Source organism: Emydura macquarii, unplaced genomic scaffold (genome assembly GCF_026122565.2).
Source record: "Emydura macquarii macquarii isolate MOO-44397 ecotype Brisbane River unplaced genomic scaffold, CSIRO-AGI_Emac_v2 contig_3390, whole genome shotgun sequence".
Classification (NCBI taxonomy): domain Eukaryota; kingdom Metazoa; phylum Chordata; order Testudines; family Chelidae; genus Emydura; species Emydura macquarii.
The window spans coordinates 6,008,103-6,027,480 of NW_027133527.1; the positions used below are offsets into that span (position 1 = coordinate 6,008,103).

The 19,378-nt window shown below is 64.7% G+C and overlaps 1 protein-coding gene across 2 annotated transcripts in view; it reads right to left on the reverse strand.

Annotated features, from left to right (window-relative positions):
• CASKIN1 (CASK interacting protein 1) overlaps window positions 1-19,378 on the reverse strand; it is a 117,172-nt gene that overhangs the window by 23,899 nt on the left and 73,895 nt on the right. Inside the window, exons 2-10 of one of the 2 annotated variants that reach the window (XM_067534230.1) lie at window positions 15,443-15,494; window positions 14,688-14,785; window positions 13,807-13,952; window positions 13,017-13,112; window positions 11,783-11,913; window positions 9,805-9,913; window positions 8,965-9,073; window positions 8,231-8,325; window positions 7,315-7,432 (exon numbers count right to left, since the gene is read on the reverse strand). In XM_067534230.1, the coding sequence (XP_067390331.1) occupies window positions 7,315-7,432; window positions 8,231-8,325; window positions 8,965-9,073; window positions 9,805-9,913; window positions 11,783-11,913; window positions 13,017-13,112; window positions 13,807-13,952; window positions 14,688-14,785; window positions 15,443-15,494 (954 nt within the window). Of the gene's footprint in view, window positions 1-3,205; window positions 3,438-7,314; window positions 7,433-8,230; window positions 8,326-8,964; window positions 9,074-9,804; window positions 9,914-11,782; window positions 11,914-13,016; window positions 13,113-13,806; window positions 13,953-14,687; window positions 14,786-15,442; window positions 15,495-19,378 lie in introns of those variants that run through there. The other variant, XM_067534231.1, reaches the window with a different exon arrangement.

A 19,378-nucleotide genomic window follows, 5' to 3' on the forward strand; every position in this document is an offset into this window, starting at 1 on the left:
GATTAAGGACATTACTGGGTAAGGCTCCTTCACTGGTAAAGGCCCCACAGAAGATTACACTCAGAGCCCAGGAACTGGGAAAGGGCACGGGTGCCTCTATTACCTGGGTCATGCCTTGAGCCCACGGAAGGTGAAGGTGGGGTGCCTGGAGTGGGCGGGTAACAAACTGACAAAACCAAAGTGGTCCGAGTACACCGCTACCGCGCCTTGCAGCCTCCAGCTGGGAGCCAGCTAGCTGGTGCAAGCTACGCAGAGGCGGCCCAGGCAAGCGCTCGGAAGGGAGTCGTGATGCTTTGGGCTTATCAAAGATCCCCTGGCACAGGTGCTACATTCCCCCGGCCACATTCCAGCTGGGGAAATTACATGTGCCCTGCTTAGATCTGCCCGAGCCATTTACCCGGTGTGTCCCATCTCCATCGCTTCTCCTAACCTTCTGCAGCACTGCTGCGGGCTGGCGGACAGAGGGACGCAGCGAGACGGCTGCGGCCACGACCAACGTTTAGCCCCCTTTGCGGTGGAACACAAGGGGCTGGCACGGCAGAGCACAGCTGGGACAGACAGCCAAGCAAGATCCATCCGAAACGGCCGGGGGAATTCGCTCTGCGGAAGAGCCCGATATGCTGGAGCCAGAACGGTGCTTCCAGGGAACGTTCCGAACCAGCACTGCCGGCCCCAGGGGAAAGTGCCACCCGCGGAGCCAGGCCCGCAGCCACTCGGAGACCCACGGAGCCTCCCGTGCAAGAGCACGCCCCAGCCCTGCTTAGCCCGAATGCCCCGGCTCCCGGTACAGGATTGCAGGAGACGTGTGGTTTGGGTCCGTACAGCGCCGGGCACAGGGGCCCCTGCTCAGTGACCAGGGCTCTAGGCGCTATGGAGACACAAATCAAACATGCTGGAACCCACCCGAGACAGGCACCGATTTGGGCAGCAACCGGCGTAAGAGGCGAGCCCAGGATCCAACACGGAGCTCTCCAGCTGCACCCTACACCTAGCCTCAGCCCACGGCCAGCAGCTCCCCCCTGGCCTATCTGCCCCATGGTACCCCAGCAGCTCACAGCCCCCTCGCCCCTGCTGCCAGGGACGCCCCTGTACCATGCCAACCCTCAGCTGCAGCTTCACGGGCCCATCAGCAACTAGCACAAGCCAGCACAGCTCGACATTGGTAGAGGGCCAGCACAGATGAGAGGAGGACCACAGTCAGCTTTGGGCCACCTTTGCACCCCAGCTCCCCGATCTCTGGCCCCGTATGTCTCAAATGACTTCCCGGGATGGCTGAGAGGGCGGCTTCCTGCTTCGCTGTCGAAATAGTCACTGTCCTGCGCTCCGAGAAAAGAACTAACAGCCACTGACCCTCGGTGGGGACTGGGTGAGATCCCAGGGGCCAGCTTGGTTTCCTTTTAAAGCTGCCACTTCCCCGTTCGTGCACCCTGCAGGGCAGGAAGGACTTTGCTGGGAGAGCCCTGGCAGCCATGGGGAAAGCGAGACCTGGGTGGTTCAGGAGAGAGCTGGCCAAGGAGGGGCCTGGAAGTGGTCAAACGGCAGCTACACGGGCGCTGTAATACCATGTGCTGGCGGTGCTGCCAGCTCCTGCAGGATTTGGTGTTGGTCTTAAAGCCCCAGCTCCCGGAGTCACGGGATTACGGGAGAATCAGTTTCCATTTAAAAAAAAGGAAGTTTCTAGCCCTTGTGGGTTGCAGAGGAAAGCCCAAAAATGTGACCCGAGTGCACCCCAAAGCCTCGGAAACCAGAAAGCAAAGCCCCTCCCCCTCTTTCATTATTAGCATCCTTCTCTCTCATGCTTTCAAGCCAATCCTGTGATTTTGGGGACCTGCCTCGGGATTTCTCCACGCTAGGGGTTGGCCGTAGCCCCTGGATTCTCGTATCTCAGGGCAGACTGTCAGCAGAGAAATCCCCATTATCAAAAAGCTTCCCACTAGTGACCCTGCAGCTGGTTCCAGCCAAAAGGGTCAGAACGACCCCCGCTGTGCATGTCCCACTTCTCATGCCTTGCCGGGGCTCTGTGCGCTTCCCGCAGTCAGGGGAGTGAAAACAGACGGTCGCTAGCCCTGTGCTGGTGCATTCGGCTCCCCGGCACTGAAAACCAAATGGTCTGAGCTTCTCTTTCTTTGGTTCGTTTTAAGGCAGAACATCATTTCCAGGGCCTGGCTTAGACAAAGCCCTGCACGGTTACAGAGTCTGCACCTGAGGCCTGATTCTTGCTGACCATGGGCCCAATTCTCCGCTGCCAGGCCCCTCCTGTGTCATTTACACCCCAGGGCACGGCGGGTGCGGATCAGATGGGTACTCGTTTTGCACTAACACCAGTGACGGAACATGGAGCAGGGGGCTGGCATACCAGGCCCCGGCCAGGGATGCAGAAATCTCCAGGGCTCAGTGTTTTTAGCTGCAATGAGACAAGCTCTTCCAACGTTTCGCTTCGCTCTTAATTAGGAGAAACTCCAGCCGCCCGAGTATTTGCTGTGCTGGGCAGCCCCCGCCACGCACTGACGCCGTCTAGTGGAGGGGCTGCGTGCGTGCCTGGCACGGCGTATGCTGCGGAGCGGCTGTGGCTCCGGACACGCACTCTGCGGCCTGGCGGCGGAGCAGACAGGAACAAATCGGGGTTCGTGCACCTATGCTCAGCTGGCCCCACTGAGCCAGCAGACCCCTGGCAGGGGACAGCCCCACCTGGTCGGTCGATGAGTCATCGAACGGGCTCAGAACATCAGACCTAAGGCCTCCACTGTACCAGCCGGTGCCCGCGAGGCCTCCAGCTGACCAGGCAGTGCTGTTTCCCACCCCGGCGCTTTGACCACCCATTGCAAGACAGGGGTCCGGAGCCGGGTCGAGCCAGGGTCAGGAGAGCATTCTGCGGGGATCCCCCCGCCCAGACCCTGCCCACAGAAGCGTGTCGGGGTTCTTTGCACGGGCACAGCGCCGATGACAGAATGAGCCAACCTCCCTCTGCAGCCCGCAGGGCCGTTCGGGGCACGTCTGCCACGTGGGCGGGGAGTGACTTGTAACACCCCCGCCATGCCACACTTATGCCACAGCAGCTCTACGAGAGGGTGTGGGGGGGGGGGTTGGGGAGACACACCCGCTCGCACACACGCACACCAAAGCAAACCCAGGGGGCGGGGAAGGCAACCCAAAAAAAGAACACAAACCAACCAAATGAAAAGCCATGAAGCGAGCGGAGAACTACCTGGTCCGTAAGGCAGCCCCTCTGCGGCGCTGCGGGAGAGCCTGTGATAGCCAAAGGAACTGAAAAGAGGCGGATGGCAATGTGGTGGAGGAGGTGGAGGTGGAGGCAAGAAATGGAACGGATGGGACGAGGAGGCACCGTTAAGCACGGCAGGTCTAGGAGCTGGGAGCGGGATCTTTTGGTAGTGGTGGGGAATTGTGACTGCGTCCCATGGACCTGCTAAGAAAAACATAACGAGAGACAAAATGAAAAGGAGCAAAAGAACCCAGAGACATGTAAAGCCACCAAAAAAAAAAAAAACAACCGGCAAAACTAAAGCAAAACCAAGCCAGGAAGGAGCCCGGACCCAGGGCGCAGCGCCACCTCGCACCGGGCCCCGCGGGAACCCAGGCCCAGCTCCCCACCAGGACAGCCTCCCCGGCGCCGGCCGGCTGGAAACCGACCGGCCACACCATGGCACAAACCACAGGGAGCAACAATTCCCGGGCCGCACAGTCACTAACTGAGGCAGAGACCGGGACCTGCTGCGCCGAACCCTCTGCCCCCGGGCACCACCAGGGCCCCGAGGCTCGTGGGGGGGGACCCTACCCTTGAGGCACGCCTCACCCTACAACCAGTAGGGGGCAGCGGTGCACGGACTCCCGCTTGCCCCCCACAATTGCTCCCAGCCCCATTCCCGGGAGCGACACCAATCCGCCCTCCAGGGCAGGTCAAGGGGCTCACAGACACCACCCCTGGCTGGATACACTGGGGGGGGGAAGCCGCAGGCTGGCTTCCCGCTGCTGGAATAACAGCTGTGACTCAGGCCTCCAGCACCCAGCCCTAAGCATGGCTCTGGGGACCAGACTCTGGCGCCCCAGAGATTCCAGCTCCCGTCAGAGACGGGCCAGGCCCCTGGAGGACTGAGGGTCCCTTTAACGCCCCCAGCACAGCCCGCAGCACCGAGGCGCTGTCATCAACACAAGCCCCCAAGCCTAATGGAGGGCTCCAGCAGCTGCCACGCAAAGCCCCCGGCGCCAAGGTTGGGAGCCCAGAACGGAGGCTGCCCAGGGCCAGCGAGAGGCCGAAGATGCAGCGAGGGCAGCGAACAGGAGTGTTTTCCGCGCCAGGCATGATTCAGAACACCCCGAATGGCCGCAGCTCTCGGACTGAGCGTGATGGATCAGCGCCCCTGAGCCTGGCTGGGGGGATGGGGCGGCTCATTTCTTTGAGGAACTCGCCTGGTTTCTGCAACGTGTCAAAACAGACAAATCTCCCGGCTGCAAAGGTCGCCCACGTCTGCCTGGTTTCAGATCTAAGGTGAAGGCTGCTGTTCCCTCGGCAGGCCCCAGGAACGCCAGCCAGGCTGTCTAAGATCCCCCAGTGACCGCGGAGCCAGGCTAGATCTCGGCAGCGGACGGGATCCAAGCCCTACGTCCCCCTTGGAAAGCTCTTCCAGCAAAGGGGCACGCTGCCGGGCCAGCCCATCCGGCTCCCTCTCAGCTCTCCCGCTAGCCCCACTGGCTCTGCTGCTGCGTGACTGGCACGGACGCACGGGGGGGCCGGGAAGGGACCCACAAAGACAGCAGCCTTGCATTTGCCTCGGTACCCAGCTCTGGAGCCGGGGGCACTGGAGTCCTGCCGGCTACCCCGGGGCCCTGCATCACAAGCCATTTCCTCCCGCTGCTATTTAACCTGCGTGCGAGTCGCCCGTTCGCCGGGTAGCTGGGTCTGCCTGGGGAAATGGGACAGCCGGAGCCGCTCGCGAGCCTGGGGTTTCAAGCCCCTCCGGAGGGCCTGCCCCGGAATGAGCGACCCAACTGTCTCCTCCCCGACAGCGCTCCCGGCCCCCGCTGCTCTCACGCCAGGCCTTTGCCCCATGGAGGTGTCTGACCCACGCCTGCCCATGGTGGAGGAGGGGCTGTGTGCTTTAATTCCCGGTCGTTTTAAAATCCCCGGCAGGTGAAGGTTGCCGACGTGAAAGGAAGCAAGTTGGCGTGTTCAAGGCAGCCAGGCGGGGCTGTGAGCGAGCAGGGGCCTGCTCTGGAGGGCGAGAGCCGTCCGCTCCGGCCCGGCAGGGGACTGACAGACGAGTCCTGCTGTCCGACAGCCTCCCAGCGCTGGCAGGGACAGCGCCCTGAAAGCCACGCACCGCCGCCCCCGTGACCGGCTCACTGCACCGAGCCCGGGCCCCGCTCACGGGACGGCCCAGGGTGCCGACGGCGCGAGGCCGGCCCCACAAACAGAACGAAAGGCGAGAGGGGGACAGCGAAGCCCCCAGAAGACGGAGACGTCAGCCTAGTGCCCGGACCAGATCAGAGCCCAGGAGCGGGCAGAGAATTCACAGCCCCGGCCAGCGCAGAGAGAGGCGTGCCGCGATTCACGGCGCAGACCCGGCTGAAGTTCTCCGGCCCGGCTCCTTCGGAGGGTGCCCAGAAGGGCTTTCGAGCGTGGTTCTACCCTGAAGAGCGACCCGGGATGGGCGGCCCCAAGCGTTTTGTCTCCGAAGACGCCAGGGCAGAGGCAGCCAGGCTACGGAGGGGAACAAGGCCATTTGCCCGGCAGCCCCCTGGATGAATTGGCAGGGCTGGGGAGGGGAAACGTCTCAATCTGTCAGCTGAGCACGTGGGACCGGACAGCCCTGGGGGCAAGGGAACCACGGCCCCGTTCTCCAGGCCGGGTCCAGAGCACGGGCAGCGGAGGATCTCCGGGCCCTGGCGCGTCTCCCAGCTCGGAGCAAAGGTTCGAGCTGACACGCTTCCCGCTCGCACCGACGCAGCCCCCCCGCCGAGGCAGAGCCAGCTCCCGCCGCAGACCGGACAAAGGGGAAGGCAGCCAGGAACCCCGCCGCCTGGGAGCCAGCTCGCCCAGCAGCCGCTCTCCACGAGGCCCTGGGCCCACCTGTCTGAGGGCAGGGCTCACCCACCCCCATCGCGGGGAGGCTGGGAGTCGCTCCAGGGCCAGCAAAGGGGGGGCAGGGGCAGCTCTACCAGCCCCTCCCCAGCCAGTCCCCCCCCCCACGCCTGGCTAGCATGTGGCTTGCACCAGCCGCCCACGCACCATGGCCGGGGTTTGCTTCGCAGCCAAGGCCACGTCTCGCTCTGCTGAGAGCCCCTGCTACTGGCTTGGGATGGACGTGTGGAAATGTGCCCCCCCCCCAGCCCTGTGCTCCCCCCACCCGCCTGACGCTGACCCCACCAGGCCATTCGCGTCCCCTCGCCACCTGCACCACGCTCAGGACCTTGGCAGCAAGCTCAGCCCGACGCTGACCCACGGCCGCTCTGCCGGGGCAGGGCAGCGTGGGCCACGCGGGGCCCCATGGAGCTAGAACCAGACATGTTCGGGCACAGAAACCGCCCTCGGCACCCGACCCCTCCCCTCCCCTCCAGAGCACCGGGCGGGCAGCCCCCCGGCACAGCGCCCCACAGAGCCAGGCCCGTCCGCCGGCAGCGCCACGCTCAGCTGCCCCTGGGAGCGGCCCCGTGACGGCTGACGGCCCCTGGCAGGGCGGGCGGGAGGAAATAGCAGCTGGGAGGGCAGCGGGCGCTGGCACGGACCGCAGGGCGCTGGGGCTCCGCGTTCAGCACGTGCTGAGCCGGTGACGGCTCCCCCTGCCGGGATTTGCACGGGAACAGGAGCGTGGCCCCGTGGCGGCTCCGGTCCTCGGTCGGCGGCGTTGCAACCACCCGCCGGGGAGAGGAGCACGGTCTTGGGGGCGGGCAGCTCAGCCCCTTGCGCCGGCAGGGCACTCACACACACACACACACACACACACCCGCTCTGAGTCCCACCGGAGCCCTGCCCTGCCAGCTGGGAGCTGCTGGTGAATCAACTCTGGCCACACCCCTTCCCCAGCCAGCCACGCCCACCGCTGAAGCCACGCCCCTCCCTGCTGGCTCCAGGGCACCTAGCCCCATGCTCCCATCTCAGCTGGGGGTGGGAGCAGGACTCCCTGATCCGGGAGGTGTCCCTCTCCCGGTGGCATCTGCAGTGCCCCTTAGCTGCCGCCCGCCCCCCCCCCCCAGCTACCGTGGGGCTTATGGGCTCGCAGGCCCATCTGGAGACACCCAGCCCAGCCCCTGGGCTGGGGTGAGGGGCGCCGGGCGGGGGTGGCGGGGGGGGGTATTTGCCTGTGCGCTTGCTGATGGCTTCCACGAGGCTGGACGGGAAATAGCCCACACGGTCGTTGCCGGTCCGGTTATCGTGGATGCAGCCCTTCCACCGGCCGTCCGCGTGCTGCTCCAGAACCTGCACGACAGAAAGGCCCGGAGAGGGGGGCGCTCGCCGGCAGGGCCGGGAACCGCGGGGGCAGCCTCCCGCTGGAAGCTCCTGCCCGCCAGGGCTGTTAGCCCACGGCTGGTGACCTGCTGCACCCCTCTCGGTGGCGATGGGGACGGGGAAGCAGGGGGGCAGGGACTGTAGGAACAGCCCGGCGCTGGCCAGGGGCAGGGTTAGGGGGGCAGGCAGGTGGGGCAGCCCCCTGGTGTCCGTCTCTGCCCGTGCCCGGCTCTGAAAGCCACCAACAAAGCGTAAAGGTCTGAACTCCGTGGCTGACGGCTCAGACGCTTCTCCGTGGCCACGGGGGCTCTGGTGGCAGCCCCGGCCCCCATGGGGGCAGCTTGCCCCCCTTTCGCCCAGCGCTGGGCACGGCCGTGAAGCAGGATTCATCCCCCAGCTCTCGGGGCAGCTGGCACCTTGCCCAGCCCCTCGCTACAGGGGCACGTTCCCATCCCTGCAGGCCCTGCCTTCCCTGGCAGCTCTTTCTGCGGCATGGAAAGGGGAGTCCCTTGGCCCCCCCACCCCTGGCCTGCCTGCAGCCTGAGCTCACCATTGCTCCCGTGCCAGCGGCTGCCCGGGCAGTGCCGGCAAAGGACTCCCGCCTCGGGGCGCTAGGGGCAGGCTGCTGGGATGCCCTGGGTCACGGGGGCGGGAAGCCTAGCCAGCGCCATGCTACGTCTTAACAGGCCGTGAGCCTGGCCCGGGCCGGCCCCGCTGCTGCCCGCACGGACCGTGCCCACGCCGCACCCAGCTCGGCAGGGAACTCACGGTGATGACATCCCCGGCTTTCACGTTCAGGCTGGTCAGGTCGTAGTTGTTGCAATAATCTTTCACGGCCCTGACCTGCAGAGCCGCCGAGGCGTCTGCGGAGAGAGCAGGGGGGGGAGCATCAGAGACTAAGCACCACCAAGTAACACCCCCCGTCCCCCAGCAAGAGCTCTGGGCGCCCTGGCGAGGACCAGGACCGTAGCTAGAGCAGTGAGTGCACCCGCCGCTCCGGCAATGAGCCGCACTGACCAGGATCCTCTGGCGAGCAGAGCTGGTGTCCGAGCGAGCTCCAGGCCCCGGCCACGTCTTGTACAGAGGGACATGGCAGAGCCCGTCAGACCCACGGAGCCCACAGCCCTTCACAGAGTCAGCACTGACTCACCCACCACTGACAGGCAGCCACCTCTGAGGCAAAACATGGCAGCTGATTAACAGCAACGCCGCTGAAGGGCTAAGGACGGTGAGAAAGGACACGGCTGTCCTGGCCCGGGCACGAGGGCTAACGGTCCTGCACGTGTGCCCCAAGGAGAAAATGTTCCAAGCAGCTCTTGGGTCGAGGCACTTGACCTTCACAGGTGGGTCAGAGTCCAAGCCCCGAGTTCAGCAATGGCCGGGCAGGCAGGGACTTGGCTTACGCTGGCTCCCACCCCGCCCCCTCAACTCTGGCTCCCCCATTCCCAGCGCCGCGGGACGTCAGGGGACCCTGGGCAATCCCCAGCCAATCCCGCCCATACCCCGCAGCATCTGCTTGATCTCCTTGCTGGCTTGGGTGGCAGTGAACTGGTGGACGATGTCCAGCGCCGTCTGGCTGTAGGTATTGCGGATGTGGGCGTTGATCCCGCTCTGAAGTGGAGAGACAGATTGGGGGGGGGGCTCAGGGCCTGGCCCAGGGCTGCCCCCCAGCTGGCCACGGCAGCCACACCCAGCACCCAGCTCGCCGCAGCGATCCCAGCTGGGACAGGCCCCCGGGCTCTCAACTTCCAGGGCAAGAACCGAGCAGCACATGGGCTCAGACAAACGGCCCTTGCAGGACAGGCCACCCAGCCCGGTGCATTGTGGGAGCGTAGTGGAGACCTGGGCCCAGGATTGGGCGAGCACTGGCCAGCACCCATTGCATGGGCAGCATGTGCACCGCAGGAACAGCCTGAAACCCCTGGCTTTCCTATGGGGTGATTGGGGCGGGCTGGTTATAGGGAGATGGGGGGCTCCAAAGCCAGCTGGGCTGGCCACCAGGCGGGGTCCCTAGTGGAGGATGGCTCCGGGCCCCCCCCCGGCCCCTCCCTGGCTGGAATCCAGGGGGCAGGGCCACGGCTCACCAGCTCCCCTGAGCCGCCACTTTCACCCTTCGACACGACACAGGCCAGGCATGGGGCTGGTGTTTCCTGGCCTCCATTAGCCCCTAAGCCAGGCGGCAGCTTCTGGGAGTGGCTGTGGGGCTGTCTGCGTCCCCCCAGCCCACCCCCAAAGCTGAGCCCCTGGGATGGTACTTCAAGGAAAGGTGCCCCAAAGCAGATACCGCCTGCTGGGCACGCACCGCCCTGCCCCGACACGCAGCGCGACGCAAGGCCCCTTACATCCAGCAGGAGGCGCACCACGTCCGTCTTGCCGCACAGGGCCGCCTCGTGCAGCGCCGTGCCCGCCTTGGTTTGCCGGTTGATGTCGATGCCGGCCTGCAGCAGGAGCCTGCCAGGAGCACGTCAAACGGGGCTTAGCAGCGTGAGCAGGCGGGTGCCGATGCCCCCCACTCCCGGCCCGCAGCCCCCTGCCCCACCCAGAGCCAATTCGCTGCCCACGCGCCCCCAGCCCCAGCCCGGCCCGTTGGAGTGAGATTCCGGCTCGGCGGGCGTGTGCCCCCCTCGGGAGACGCTCGGGACGGCAGCGAGCGCCGTGTTACCACTGGGAGGTGGAGGAGACTCGGACCCAGCAAAACAGGTGCTGCCGGGATTAGCTGCTGGGCTCCGGTGCCGTGTGAGATCCAAACCCGGATCCGAGGGTGTCGAGCCGCATGCAATTTGCTAAATGAAGCCAGCAGTGAGGAGAAGCTTCACCCTCGCTCAGCCACCCCGGGGGGAAGAGGCCTGGCTGTCTCGCTGCCCAGCCCTTCCCGGGCACACGGCCCCAGCCTGGCAGGTCTCCCACCTTGGTTCACACATCGGGGCACCGGCCCTTCGCCCAGCCCAGGACACAACAGCTGCCGGCACGCCCCACGGCTGGAGGGCTCAGATCCAAGCAGAAAGCTGCGAGCGTCGCCAGCCGCACAGCCGGTTTAACGGGAAGGCGCTGCACTGCCTGTCCTTTGCCACCCGCCTGGGGCGGCCTGGGGCTCCCAGCTGGGCCACGCAACGGGGCAGGGCAGCGGAGCCAGGCCGGGAGCACGGTGCCTTCGGATTGTTTATTTGGATTATGGGAGACCCCAAAGGGACCAGGGCCCAACCGTGCCAGGCGCGGCCCAGACACTGAGTGAGACAGGCCCAGCCCCCTCCTGCCTGCATGGGCAAGACGAAGGCCCAGAGAGGGGCAGGGACGTGCCCAAGGTCACCCCAAGGGCAGAGATGGTCACGGCTCCCCTGCACATCGGCTCGATTCTCTCGGCTCTCGCTGCAGACAAAGGACCAGCCCCTGCACCCGCGTGTCTGACGTGCATGAAGGCCGGCTGTCCTGGGACTGCCCTGGGTGGCAGCGTGGCATTGGCACGGGCTGGGAGACCCGGGTTTGACACCAGCTGGCTGGCGCCCGTGGGCAAGTCTCCAGGGCTTCCCGGGAATTCCCATCCAAACGGCCTTTTTGGCAAACTGGGCATTTTCGGGGGGGGGGGGAATCTTCACCCGTCAAACGTTTTCAGGTTTCAATAAAAAAATGAAAACTCGTGTCCGGGCTTGGCAGGCGCAGGCCAGTGTGTTTCCAGCTCCAGGTTTTGGATGAAAACCAAAAAGAAGTCAAAGAAAATGTCTTGTTTTCAGCAAAGGAGAAAATCCTGTCGGCGGCCTGAGAGCCTGCGTGGGCAGGAAACCCGGGGGGCAGGCGGCATCAGCTCCAGGAGAAGCCTGTGGGCCCACTGCACCCCTCACGTGCCCAGCCCCGGGGCCAGGCGCTCTCCTCCCCCTGCGACCCCCAGCAAGGGCGCTCAGGCCATCACCCAGGGCCGGCAGGCCCAGCTCAGGCTCCGAGTGAACAGGGAAACGGCTGCGGAGGGGCTCCCACCCCATGGGGGGTGTTTCACACTCGGGACTCAGACATCACTGAAGCCTCAGGCCGGGGTTGCTGCCCTAACGGGGACGGAAACGCCAGCCCCTGCCTCGCAATAAATAACGAAGCATCCGGAGGCTGGACGCGTGGGGAATTAACGACCCACGGGGATGCCTGCCCCATGCGGCCGCACGGAGCCCCGTCAGCCCCACCCCGCACGTTTGGGTGCACACAGCCGAGCGCTGACGCCCCCTCGGCCAGGGACCATCTGGGGCAGGAAACTGGAGTCCCCAGCTTCCAAGGGGGCATCTCCCTCCCTCCCTCCCCCGCCAGCGGCTGACACGGCGTCTCGCCCCCCCCGCTCACCGGATGATGTCGATGTGCCCGTTCTTGGCTGCCAGGTGCAGGGGGCTGGTGCCGTTGGGGTCGGCCACGTCGCCCGGCTTGGGCTCCAGCAAGGCCGTGCACATGTTACTGCTCAGGAGCAGCTGGACCACCTGGGGCAGGCGAGGCAGAAGGGACAGAGCTGCAGGGGCAGGTCGGCCGCTGGAGACGCGCACCCCGGGCGTCGCTCGCAGCGAGAGAGGTGCCGGGGCTACGTTCACGAGGGAGCCCGGGGGTGCCGGGCTCTGCCCTGGTCGGGGCCCCCACTGGGGGGGGTACATTTTACCCGGGCCGGGCCCAGGCTGCAACCCCCATTAGCACGGGGAAAAGAATTGTTCGTGGCTCTTGAGATTGTACGTCTGGGACAAGGGGCTGTGGGATGCGTGTGCGAGGGGGCCCCTGTTACACATTTGTGCTGGGCCCGAAACAATTATGCTTGGGCCCTGGGCCTGGCCCAAATGAAGCACTGCGCAGATCTCAGCCCGTGGGCGGGACGCGGCCCAGCTACAGCCTGCAGAGAGCACGGGCTGGGCCGCCCGCCCTGGTACTGGACCCATCCCTGGACCCTGGGGTACGGAGACGCCTTTAGACAGATCCCCTGGGCTGGGCCCCTCCCGGACGGGAGGCAGGGCAGGGCAGCAGGGAGCCGCTTACACGGCAGCCCACGGCCCGCCTCGCTGATCAGAGGCGGGTTCTCAGCGAGACGGGGAAGGCTCTGCTCCAGCCAGGAGCCGCGGGGCAGGACGGCTGTAAAACCTGTTTGTTTACCAGGCAGCCCAGCCCATGCACCCACCGAACGCTGCCCCGAGCAGGGGGAGCAGCTCCACGGCCCGTAGCCAGCCCGCCCTCCCGGCCCAGCAGGTCACGCAGGCCCCCTGCGGCGCTCTGAGCTCCACCCTGCCTTGGAGCCACTCACCTCCCCAGAGCCTGCTCCCCAGAGCCCCCGGCTCCCTGCACCACCCGCCCTGGGCACTTCGTGTCGGCTGCAGGGACACAAGGGGGTGTTTTCCCAGCGGCCCCACCCTCGGCCACCCCAGTGTGAATTGGGCCAGCAGCTGGAGTTAATCCAGATTGCCCCTGCTGGAAGTGAGAGCAGGATCCCAGGAGTGGAGTGGGATCAGGACCAGCTGCGGCAGGGCAGGGCAAAGCTGCCCAGGGAGGGGGGCTCTGCAGCGGGTTCCGCAGCGTCGGGGGGCTCAGGCGTTCGGACACTTACCCCGACCCGGCCAAACTCACACGCCAAGTCCAGGGGCGTCTTGCCGGAATTGTCCACGATGCACGGATTGGACTGGTGCTGGAGCAGCATCTCGGACTGCGGGGCGGAGACAGAGAGCGGAGCTCAGCGCCACGGCCTCCCCACGGGCCGGCCGGGCCCGGCGCAGCACACGGAACCGGAACCGGAACCAGCCGGGCATGGCATGGCACCATCCCAGGCTGCCAGCTGGGACTGGCTCTGCCGGTGCCCCTCACTCCCGACCCGCAGCCCCCCGCTACCCCAGTCTTCTCAAGACGCCAGTTACGCCAGCCAAAGTGGGAGTGTGTGATAAGGAGAAACGTCCTGCCAGGGCTAGAAGGAAACTGACCAGACTCACAGCTGGGTGACCGACAGCTGCACACGGGGCCAGGCCTCCAGTGGTGAGGGCCCGGCTGTTATGCCAAGCCCCCCGTCAGGCCCCTCCCCGCTGGCGGGGGCATAGTGGGGAAGGACACACCGGGCTCCCGCCCGCCCCACAGCCGCAGGGAGATCCCAGCAGCCTGGGCGCGGCTGAGCAGTGCAGCCTGCCTGCCCCTCTGGCCAGCGCTCGCCCGCGCCAAGCTGGCTCCGGGCCGGGCCGCGCAGCTCAGCACATGGCCTCGGCCAGACCCCAGGGCCGGGACCCTCACAGGATGTTCCCCCTTCTCCCCAGACCCCGCTGCGGAGCCGCTGTCTGCACGCCGGCCCAGCGCCAGGTCACGAGCGGGAGGCAGCGCCCCGGCTGCGGACACGGTGCCGCCTGCCCTCTTACCACGTCATAGTGCCCGTGCTGCGCCGCCAGGTGCAGGGGGATCTGCCCCTCGTCCGACGGGACGTTGACGGCCGAGCCGGCTTTCAGCACCGTTTTCATGGGCTCCGTCTTGCCTTGCCAGGCGGCGTAGTGCAAGGGCCGCATGCCTGCGGGCGGGAAGGGCAGGGCCGGGCCGGCTGAGCAAGGGCTGCCTTCGGGGAGGACACGAACTGCCCTGCCCCCGGTGAGCCGGGGCCGACCTCCCGGCTCCTCTGAGTTCAAGTGACAACTGGGGGGGCTGACACAGCAGGGAGGCGGGGAGCAGCCAGCAGGATCTTGCCTCCCCAGCCCCGGGAGCTGCTTTTCCCATCACAGCCTGTCGCCGCCGCCCCCCACGCCCAGCCTGGCTCTAGACCGGATCCTGCGCGGCCCCACACGGCGAGGGGTGCGCCTGGGGACAGGGGCCGCATGGGGGCACGTGCCAGGTGAAACGCCAGGGGCAGCCCCCCTGCACTAGCAGAAGGGAGCCCACAGGCCCCCCCACGCCCACCCCTTACTCTCCAGGGGGCAGGGCGGGGAGACAGATTCTAGGCAGTGCCTAGGGCTGGGGGGGTGCCTAACTCCGGGGGGAGCCTGGGAGCTGCTCACAGCCAAGGCTCAGGCCTGCCCGCGCACCGGGGATGGAGGGTGCTGGCGCCGGATGAGCCCCGAGCTCCCCGCCCCAGGGCTGGGGTCTCTCCAGCCCATCGGCTGCCTGCTCTGGGGCTGGCGTCTGCAGGGCACTGAGCCCGTGGCCCCTGCTGGGAGCGGCTGGACGAGCCTGGCCCGGGTACCGCTGCTGTCACCAGGATGCCGGCCGGTCACGGGCCTCGCTGGGGTCCCCGCCCGCCCCCGGCACCTGCCTTTATTGTCCTTGATGTCCACGGCGGCCTGGGCCTCCAGCAGCAGCGAGATGAGCTCCGTGTTGCCATTGAGGGCGGCGTGGTGCAGGGCCGAGAACCTGGGGAGACAAGGCGCAGGATGAGGCCAGGACGGTCCATGCCTCGCGGGGGCAGAGCGCTCCCTTCTCAGCAGCCTCCACCGCTACAACCCAGCCGGGAGCTGCCAGACCTGCCCTGGGATCCCGCGGGCCGGGCACCTTACTTCACTTGGCCACCGCTCAGCCCTGAGTGAACCCTCTGCCTGCTGGAACGCAGGCAGGCGCTTGCCGCGGCCGTGGCTACGCAGACAAATGATGCTCCCCGGGTCGCTCTGGCATCCCAGCATCCTCGGGCTGACACGCAGGAGAACAGCACCGAGGGCAGCAGCAATCGCCACGGCCCCAGCCGATAACAGGAGCTGGATACAGGAGAGCGGGAACATGGCATGCGCTCTTCAGTTCGTCACTTGCTGTAGATCCTTGCCAGGGGTGAGCAGACGCTGCCGACCCGGGTGGAGTCTCTGCCCTCTCCCGAGCTCAGAGACGTCTCAGAGCTGGGCTTTGCGGGGGAAAAAAGGGAAGTAGGGGGAAAGCCAGGAGCCAATGGACCCAATAGAGCAATTCATGGTTTCATCATGGAGCTTGGAGCCACCCCTCTGCTAGCCCCACTGCGGGGGGCAAAGACCCGCCCCATGAACACACCCGGCTGGGCAGGGCATGCAGGTTGTACCGACTTACCCATCCGTGTCCTGGAAGTTGACATTGACTTTCTTGGCTGACCCTAGGAGCTCTGGGGGAGAGAGAAAGAAAGCGTTAAATGAGAGACACACAGGGACACTCACCCAAGGTCTGATAAATGCCACTTTGTCCCTTTCTTTGTAAAGGCCGTTTCAGACTAATTTAACGTCACGGCCGACAGCCGGGGGCCCCTGCCAAACCGGAGAACGTGGCAGCCCAGCATGCAGCAGGGGAAACGCCGATCCCACCCTGCGATGGGACGGGGGCTCCTTCACCCCACGGCCCGTTCAGAGACTCCCAGCAAAGGGGCCGGTTCTGGCCAGCTGTGGTGGTGGATTTCGGGACGGGGGCACTTTGCCACCAGGAGCTGGGCCGAGATGCCCAGTTCATCCGCCGTGTGCCACCAGCCTGGACTGGATTCAAACTAGCAACGCACCAGGGGAGAAGCACCACAGCTCAGGTGCTAATAGTCGAGCCCTGGCCACCGTGCTGGACATAAAGGGAATATCCCCACCCAGATGCACCAAGCTCTGCAGCTGCCAGGCAGTTCCTGGCTGGTTCAACTTTGTGGACGTAGAGCGGCATCTCCCGTATCTTACAAGAGAGACCAGACCCAGGGAGCGTGAGGGAGACAGAGTCTGTATTTTCCCCTCTTCAACTAGACAGCAGTCTCCAAGAAGGAAACACCCTGTGGACGTGTATCGCAGCCCCTTACGTCTCCGGAGAGGAGATCAAAGCACCTTCCCTGCCACACACAGCCAAGAACCTCTAACGTCATCCGCCCCTGAAATGCAGCCACCTCTGGGGTGACACACAGCATTGCCAGCTCTTGGGATTGCAGCATGAGTCTCGTGATATATGCTGGTTTTTTTCTTACAGCCCCAGCTCCTGGAGTCATGTCATTTTGACAGAATTTCAGCTTTAATTAAACAACAACAACAACAAAATTAAGTTTCTGGCCCTCGTGGTTGTTGAGGAAGCCAGCAAACATGATCCTTTAACTGCTCAAGACTCAGATGGAAGGAGAACCCAAAACTTCATGCTTTTTAAAATCCCATGACTTTGGGGGCCAGTCTCATGACACTTGGGACCTGAATCAGTTTACGCCCCACTTGCGGAAGTTGGGCCCACGTGCCGGGAAAGCAGCACAGGCCAGAACAGGACAAAGAGAACGGCGCTCTCCAGCTGCCCGACTCCAGCCCTCCGGATGTGACCTCGTATGCTCCCCTTCGAATCCCTGCCCCCACCAGACTGCTGGCCTCTCTAGCGGCCCCGAGGCCTGGGCACCCACCCGTCACTGAGCCCAGGGCCTCACCAGCAGACACTGCAGTGCACGGGCATGACCCGGGCATCTCCCTCCCGCCCCCTCTGCACCTGCACCATGCACACCCTCTCTGCCCCAGGGACAGCGCGAGTCCGGAGCCAGGACCCCGAGCCCAGCCTCGGCTGGTGCCCTGCCTCCCCGGCCGGCGGCTACCTGACACTTCGGAGCAAGGTGAAGAATTCTCTGAGGCCCCGGCCCCAGGGTGCGAGGTGCACCCGGTGAGGGGTGGGGTGTTCTTCCCGGTGCCTGCAGGCGCGGATTTAAATCATTTCACCTGCCCGTGTCCTACCTCAGATACACGAGACGTGCAGAGCAGAGACAATGCAGGAGGCCCCCGCCCTCCCGCCCGATCAGGCCTTTGCTAGGGTTGAGTCCACCAGATGCCCTGTTTGTTCACCTTTCCCATTCGCCACCTCAGACCCGGATCCTGGAGCAGAGCGACCGTGGCATGTGGGACGCTGGGGCTCAGGTGTGACTCACGCTCCTGCTCCCTCCAGGCCAGCGGTGCAAATCCTGCCCCGTCCGTGACTTATCTCAGCAGGTGTGACGCTGCCCCCGCCAGGGAAATGATCCGGCTATTCGCATCCGCCTCAACTGGACGCTCGCCTCCAGCCGTTACCAAACCATTCCCGGCCCACGAGCAGCGCCAGCATCTCTCCGGAGCTGGCAGGCAGAGCCGTGTGGTGTCACATCTGCTAAACCCCCCCAGGCCCTGCCTGCACCCCCCGGCGCTGTCCTGGCTGGACACGCACATTCATCTCCCCGATGCACGGCTGAAATCCCCCGGGGCGCCGCGGACAGCTGAGAAAAGCGCCTCCTTCGACCTGCCACCTCCGCCCCCCGGCCCACGGCCAAGGCAGGAAAGGAGCGAAGGCTCCTCCCTGGTGCGGAGAAATACTCGGCGCATCGGAACGTAGCCCTGCCTCCTCCCTGGTACCTCCCTCTGCACCGTCGCCAATTCCAGCTCGACACGGGGCGACGCAGCCAAGACAGCCGCTCCCCGGGGCTGGCCGGGGAGATGTTTCGCACAGGTATCCAGCAATCCACTGCGCTCCGGTGCCGGGAGGCGTGCAGCCTTGGGCCATCCCGCTCGTGGTCCAAAACATCACAAAAGTGCCACGTGGACACACAACGTGTCCACTCTCCGAGGAGAGACGGAGCCCCTGGCAACCCGGCGCCAGGGCTCTCCCGTGCAATCAGAGCACTTCAGAGAGATGCTAGACGTGGGGTTTCTAGCTCCAGGACGAGGCTATGGGGGAGTGACTGAGCAGGGTGGGGAAATGTCTGTTACACCCCACGAGGGCGGGGGTCCCAGCACACACCCAGCCGTCTTCACAGACAGCTTTCCTGGAGGCCAGGAGCAGCAGCATGGGAACCACAGAGCAGGAGGGCCATGCCCCGTGGAATGACAGCAAACCGGCCCACGTGCGCAGAGGGTGAAACGGGCCCTGTCCCGGATCCCGCAAGGGGAGCCGCTGCTCAGCCGGAGCGACGACACCACCGCCATCCCCCGTGGCCACTAGCCGCTCTCACTCCGGCACAAGCCAGAGCCTCGTACAAGCCACACTCTCCCTGCCTACCGGGGGCGTCACATGTAGGCCGGCCTCGGCCCCACTAGGGCAGGACAGTTCCCTGTGGCAGATTTCTTCCCTGGCCTGGCCTCATTCGGTTCCGGCGACAGGTCCTGCCCCCGCAAACACAGCCGTACAAAATACACACAGCTGTACAAAAAACACAGCTGTACAAAATATGTGATTAGCCTGTGGAACTCTCTGCTGCAGGATATTATTGAGGCAAGTAGGTTTAGCTATTTATATTAATAAGATCAGCATCCGCAACACACTAACTAGGGTATACATTTTAAGAGCTCTCACTCCTCGTGCTACAGGGTGAAGATGATCAGCAGGCAAGCGCAGGAAGCAATCTCCCGCACAGTGCTGTACTGCACAATTAGCTGGACTGGAGGGCGTGGTTTATGCCTTCCTCTGAAGCATCAGAAATTGGCTACTCTTGGAGAGTGATTGTAAGTAGATGGACCATCGGGCTGTGCTGGCAGGGAGGAAGGAGGCTGGAGCGATCAGACCATGGCTGTTCCAGTACAGGAACTCTTATGTTTCTAACAGCTGTGTCTGTTTTACAGCAGAGACCAGAATGCAGCTGAAATTGACAATGAAGAATTAAGAGACTCCTCGAGCAGGCAGGGAGACAGAATAAATGGAAGCAACAGTGAGGGATTTGGTTCTGCCAGAGCAATTAAGCAACTGCAATGGGTGCATGGCCATCACAGGGTGGCTGGCCCCTGTAATTAAAGCAGGTTCACTTCCTCACTGCCAGAACACGTGCTCCCAGTGGGGCTGATTAAGAGGGGAGGGGAGCAGCTGGGCACCACAAAAAAGCAGGAAGAGACCCAGTGAGAACGAAAGAGAGGGGGGGAAAAGGGGAGTTGTTTGGGGGTTTAAATTTTCAAATCGCTAAAGAATGGGACTGAGCATCAGTGGAAGATTGAAGACGAGCGTCATTTCGCTCTCTGTGGTGAACAGGTGCACGTAATTAACCGCTTTACATTTCTCGGCATACTCTTTGATAATAAACTTACGTAGAAGAGCCGTACA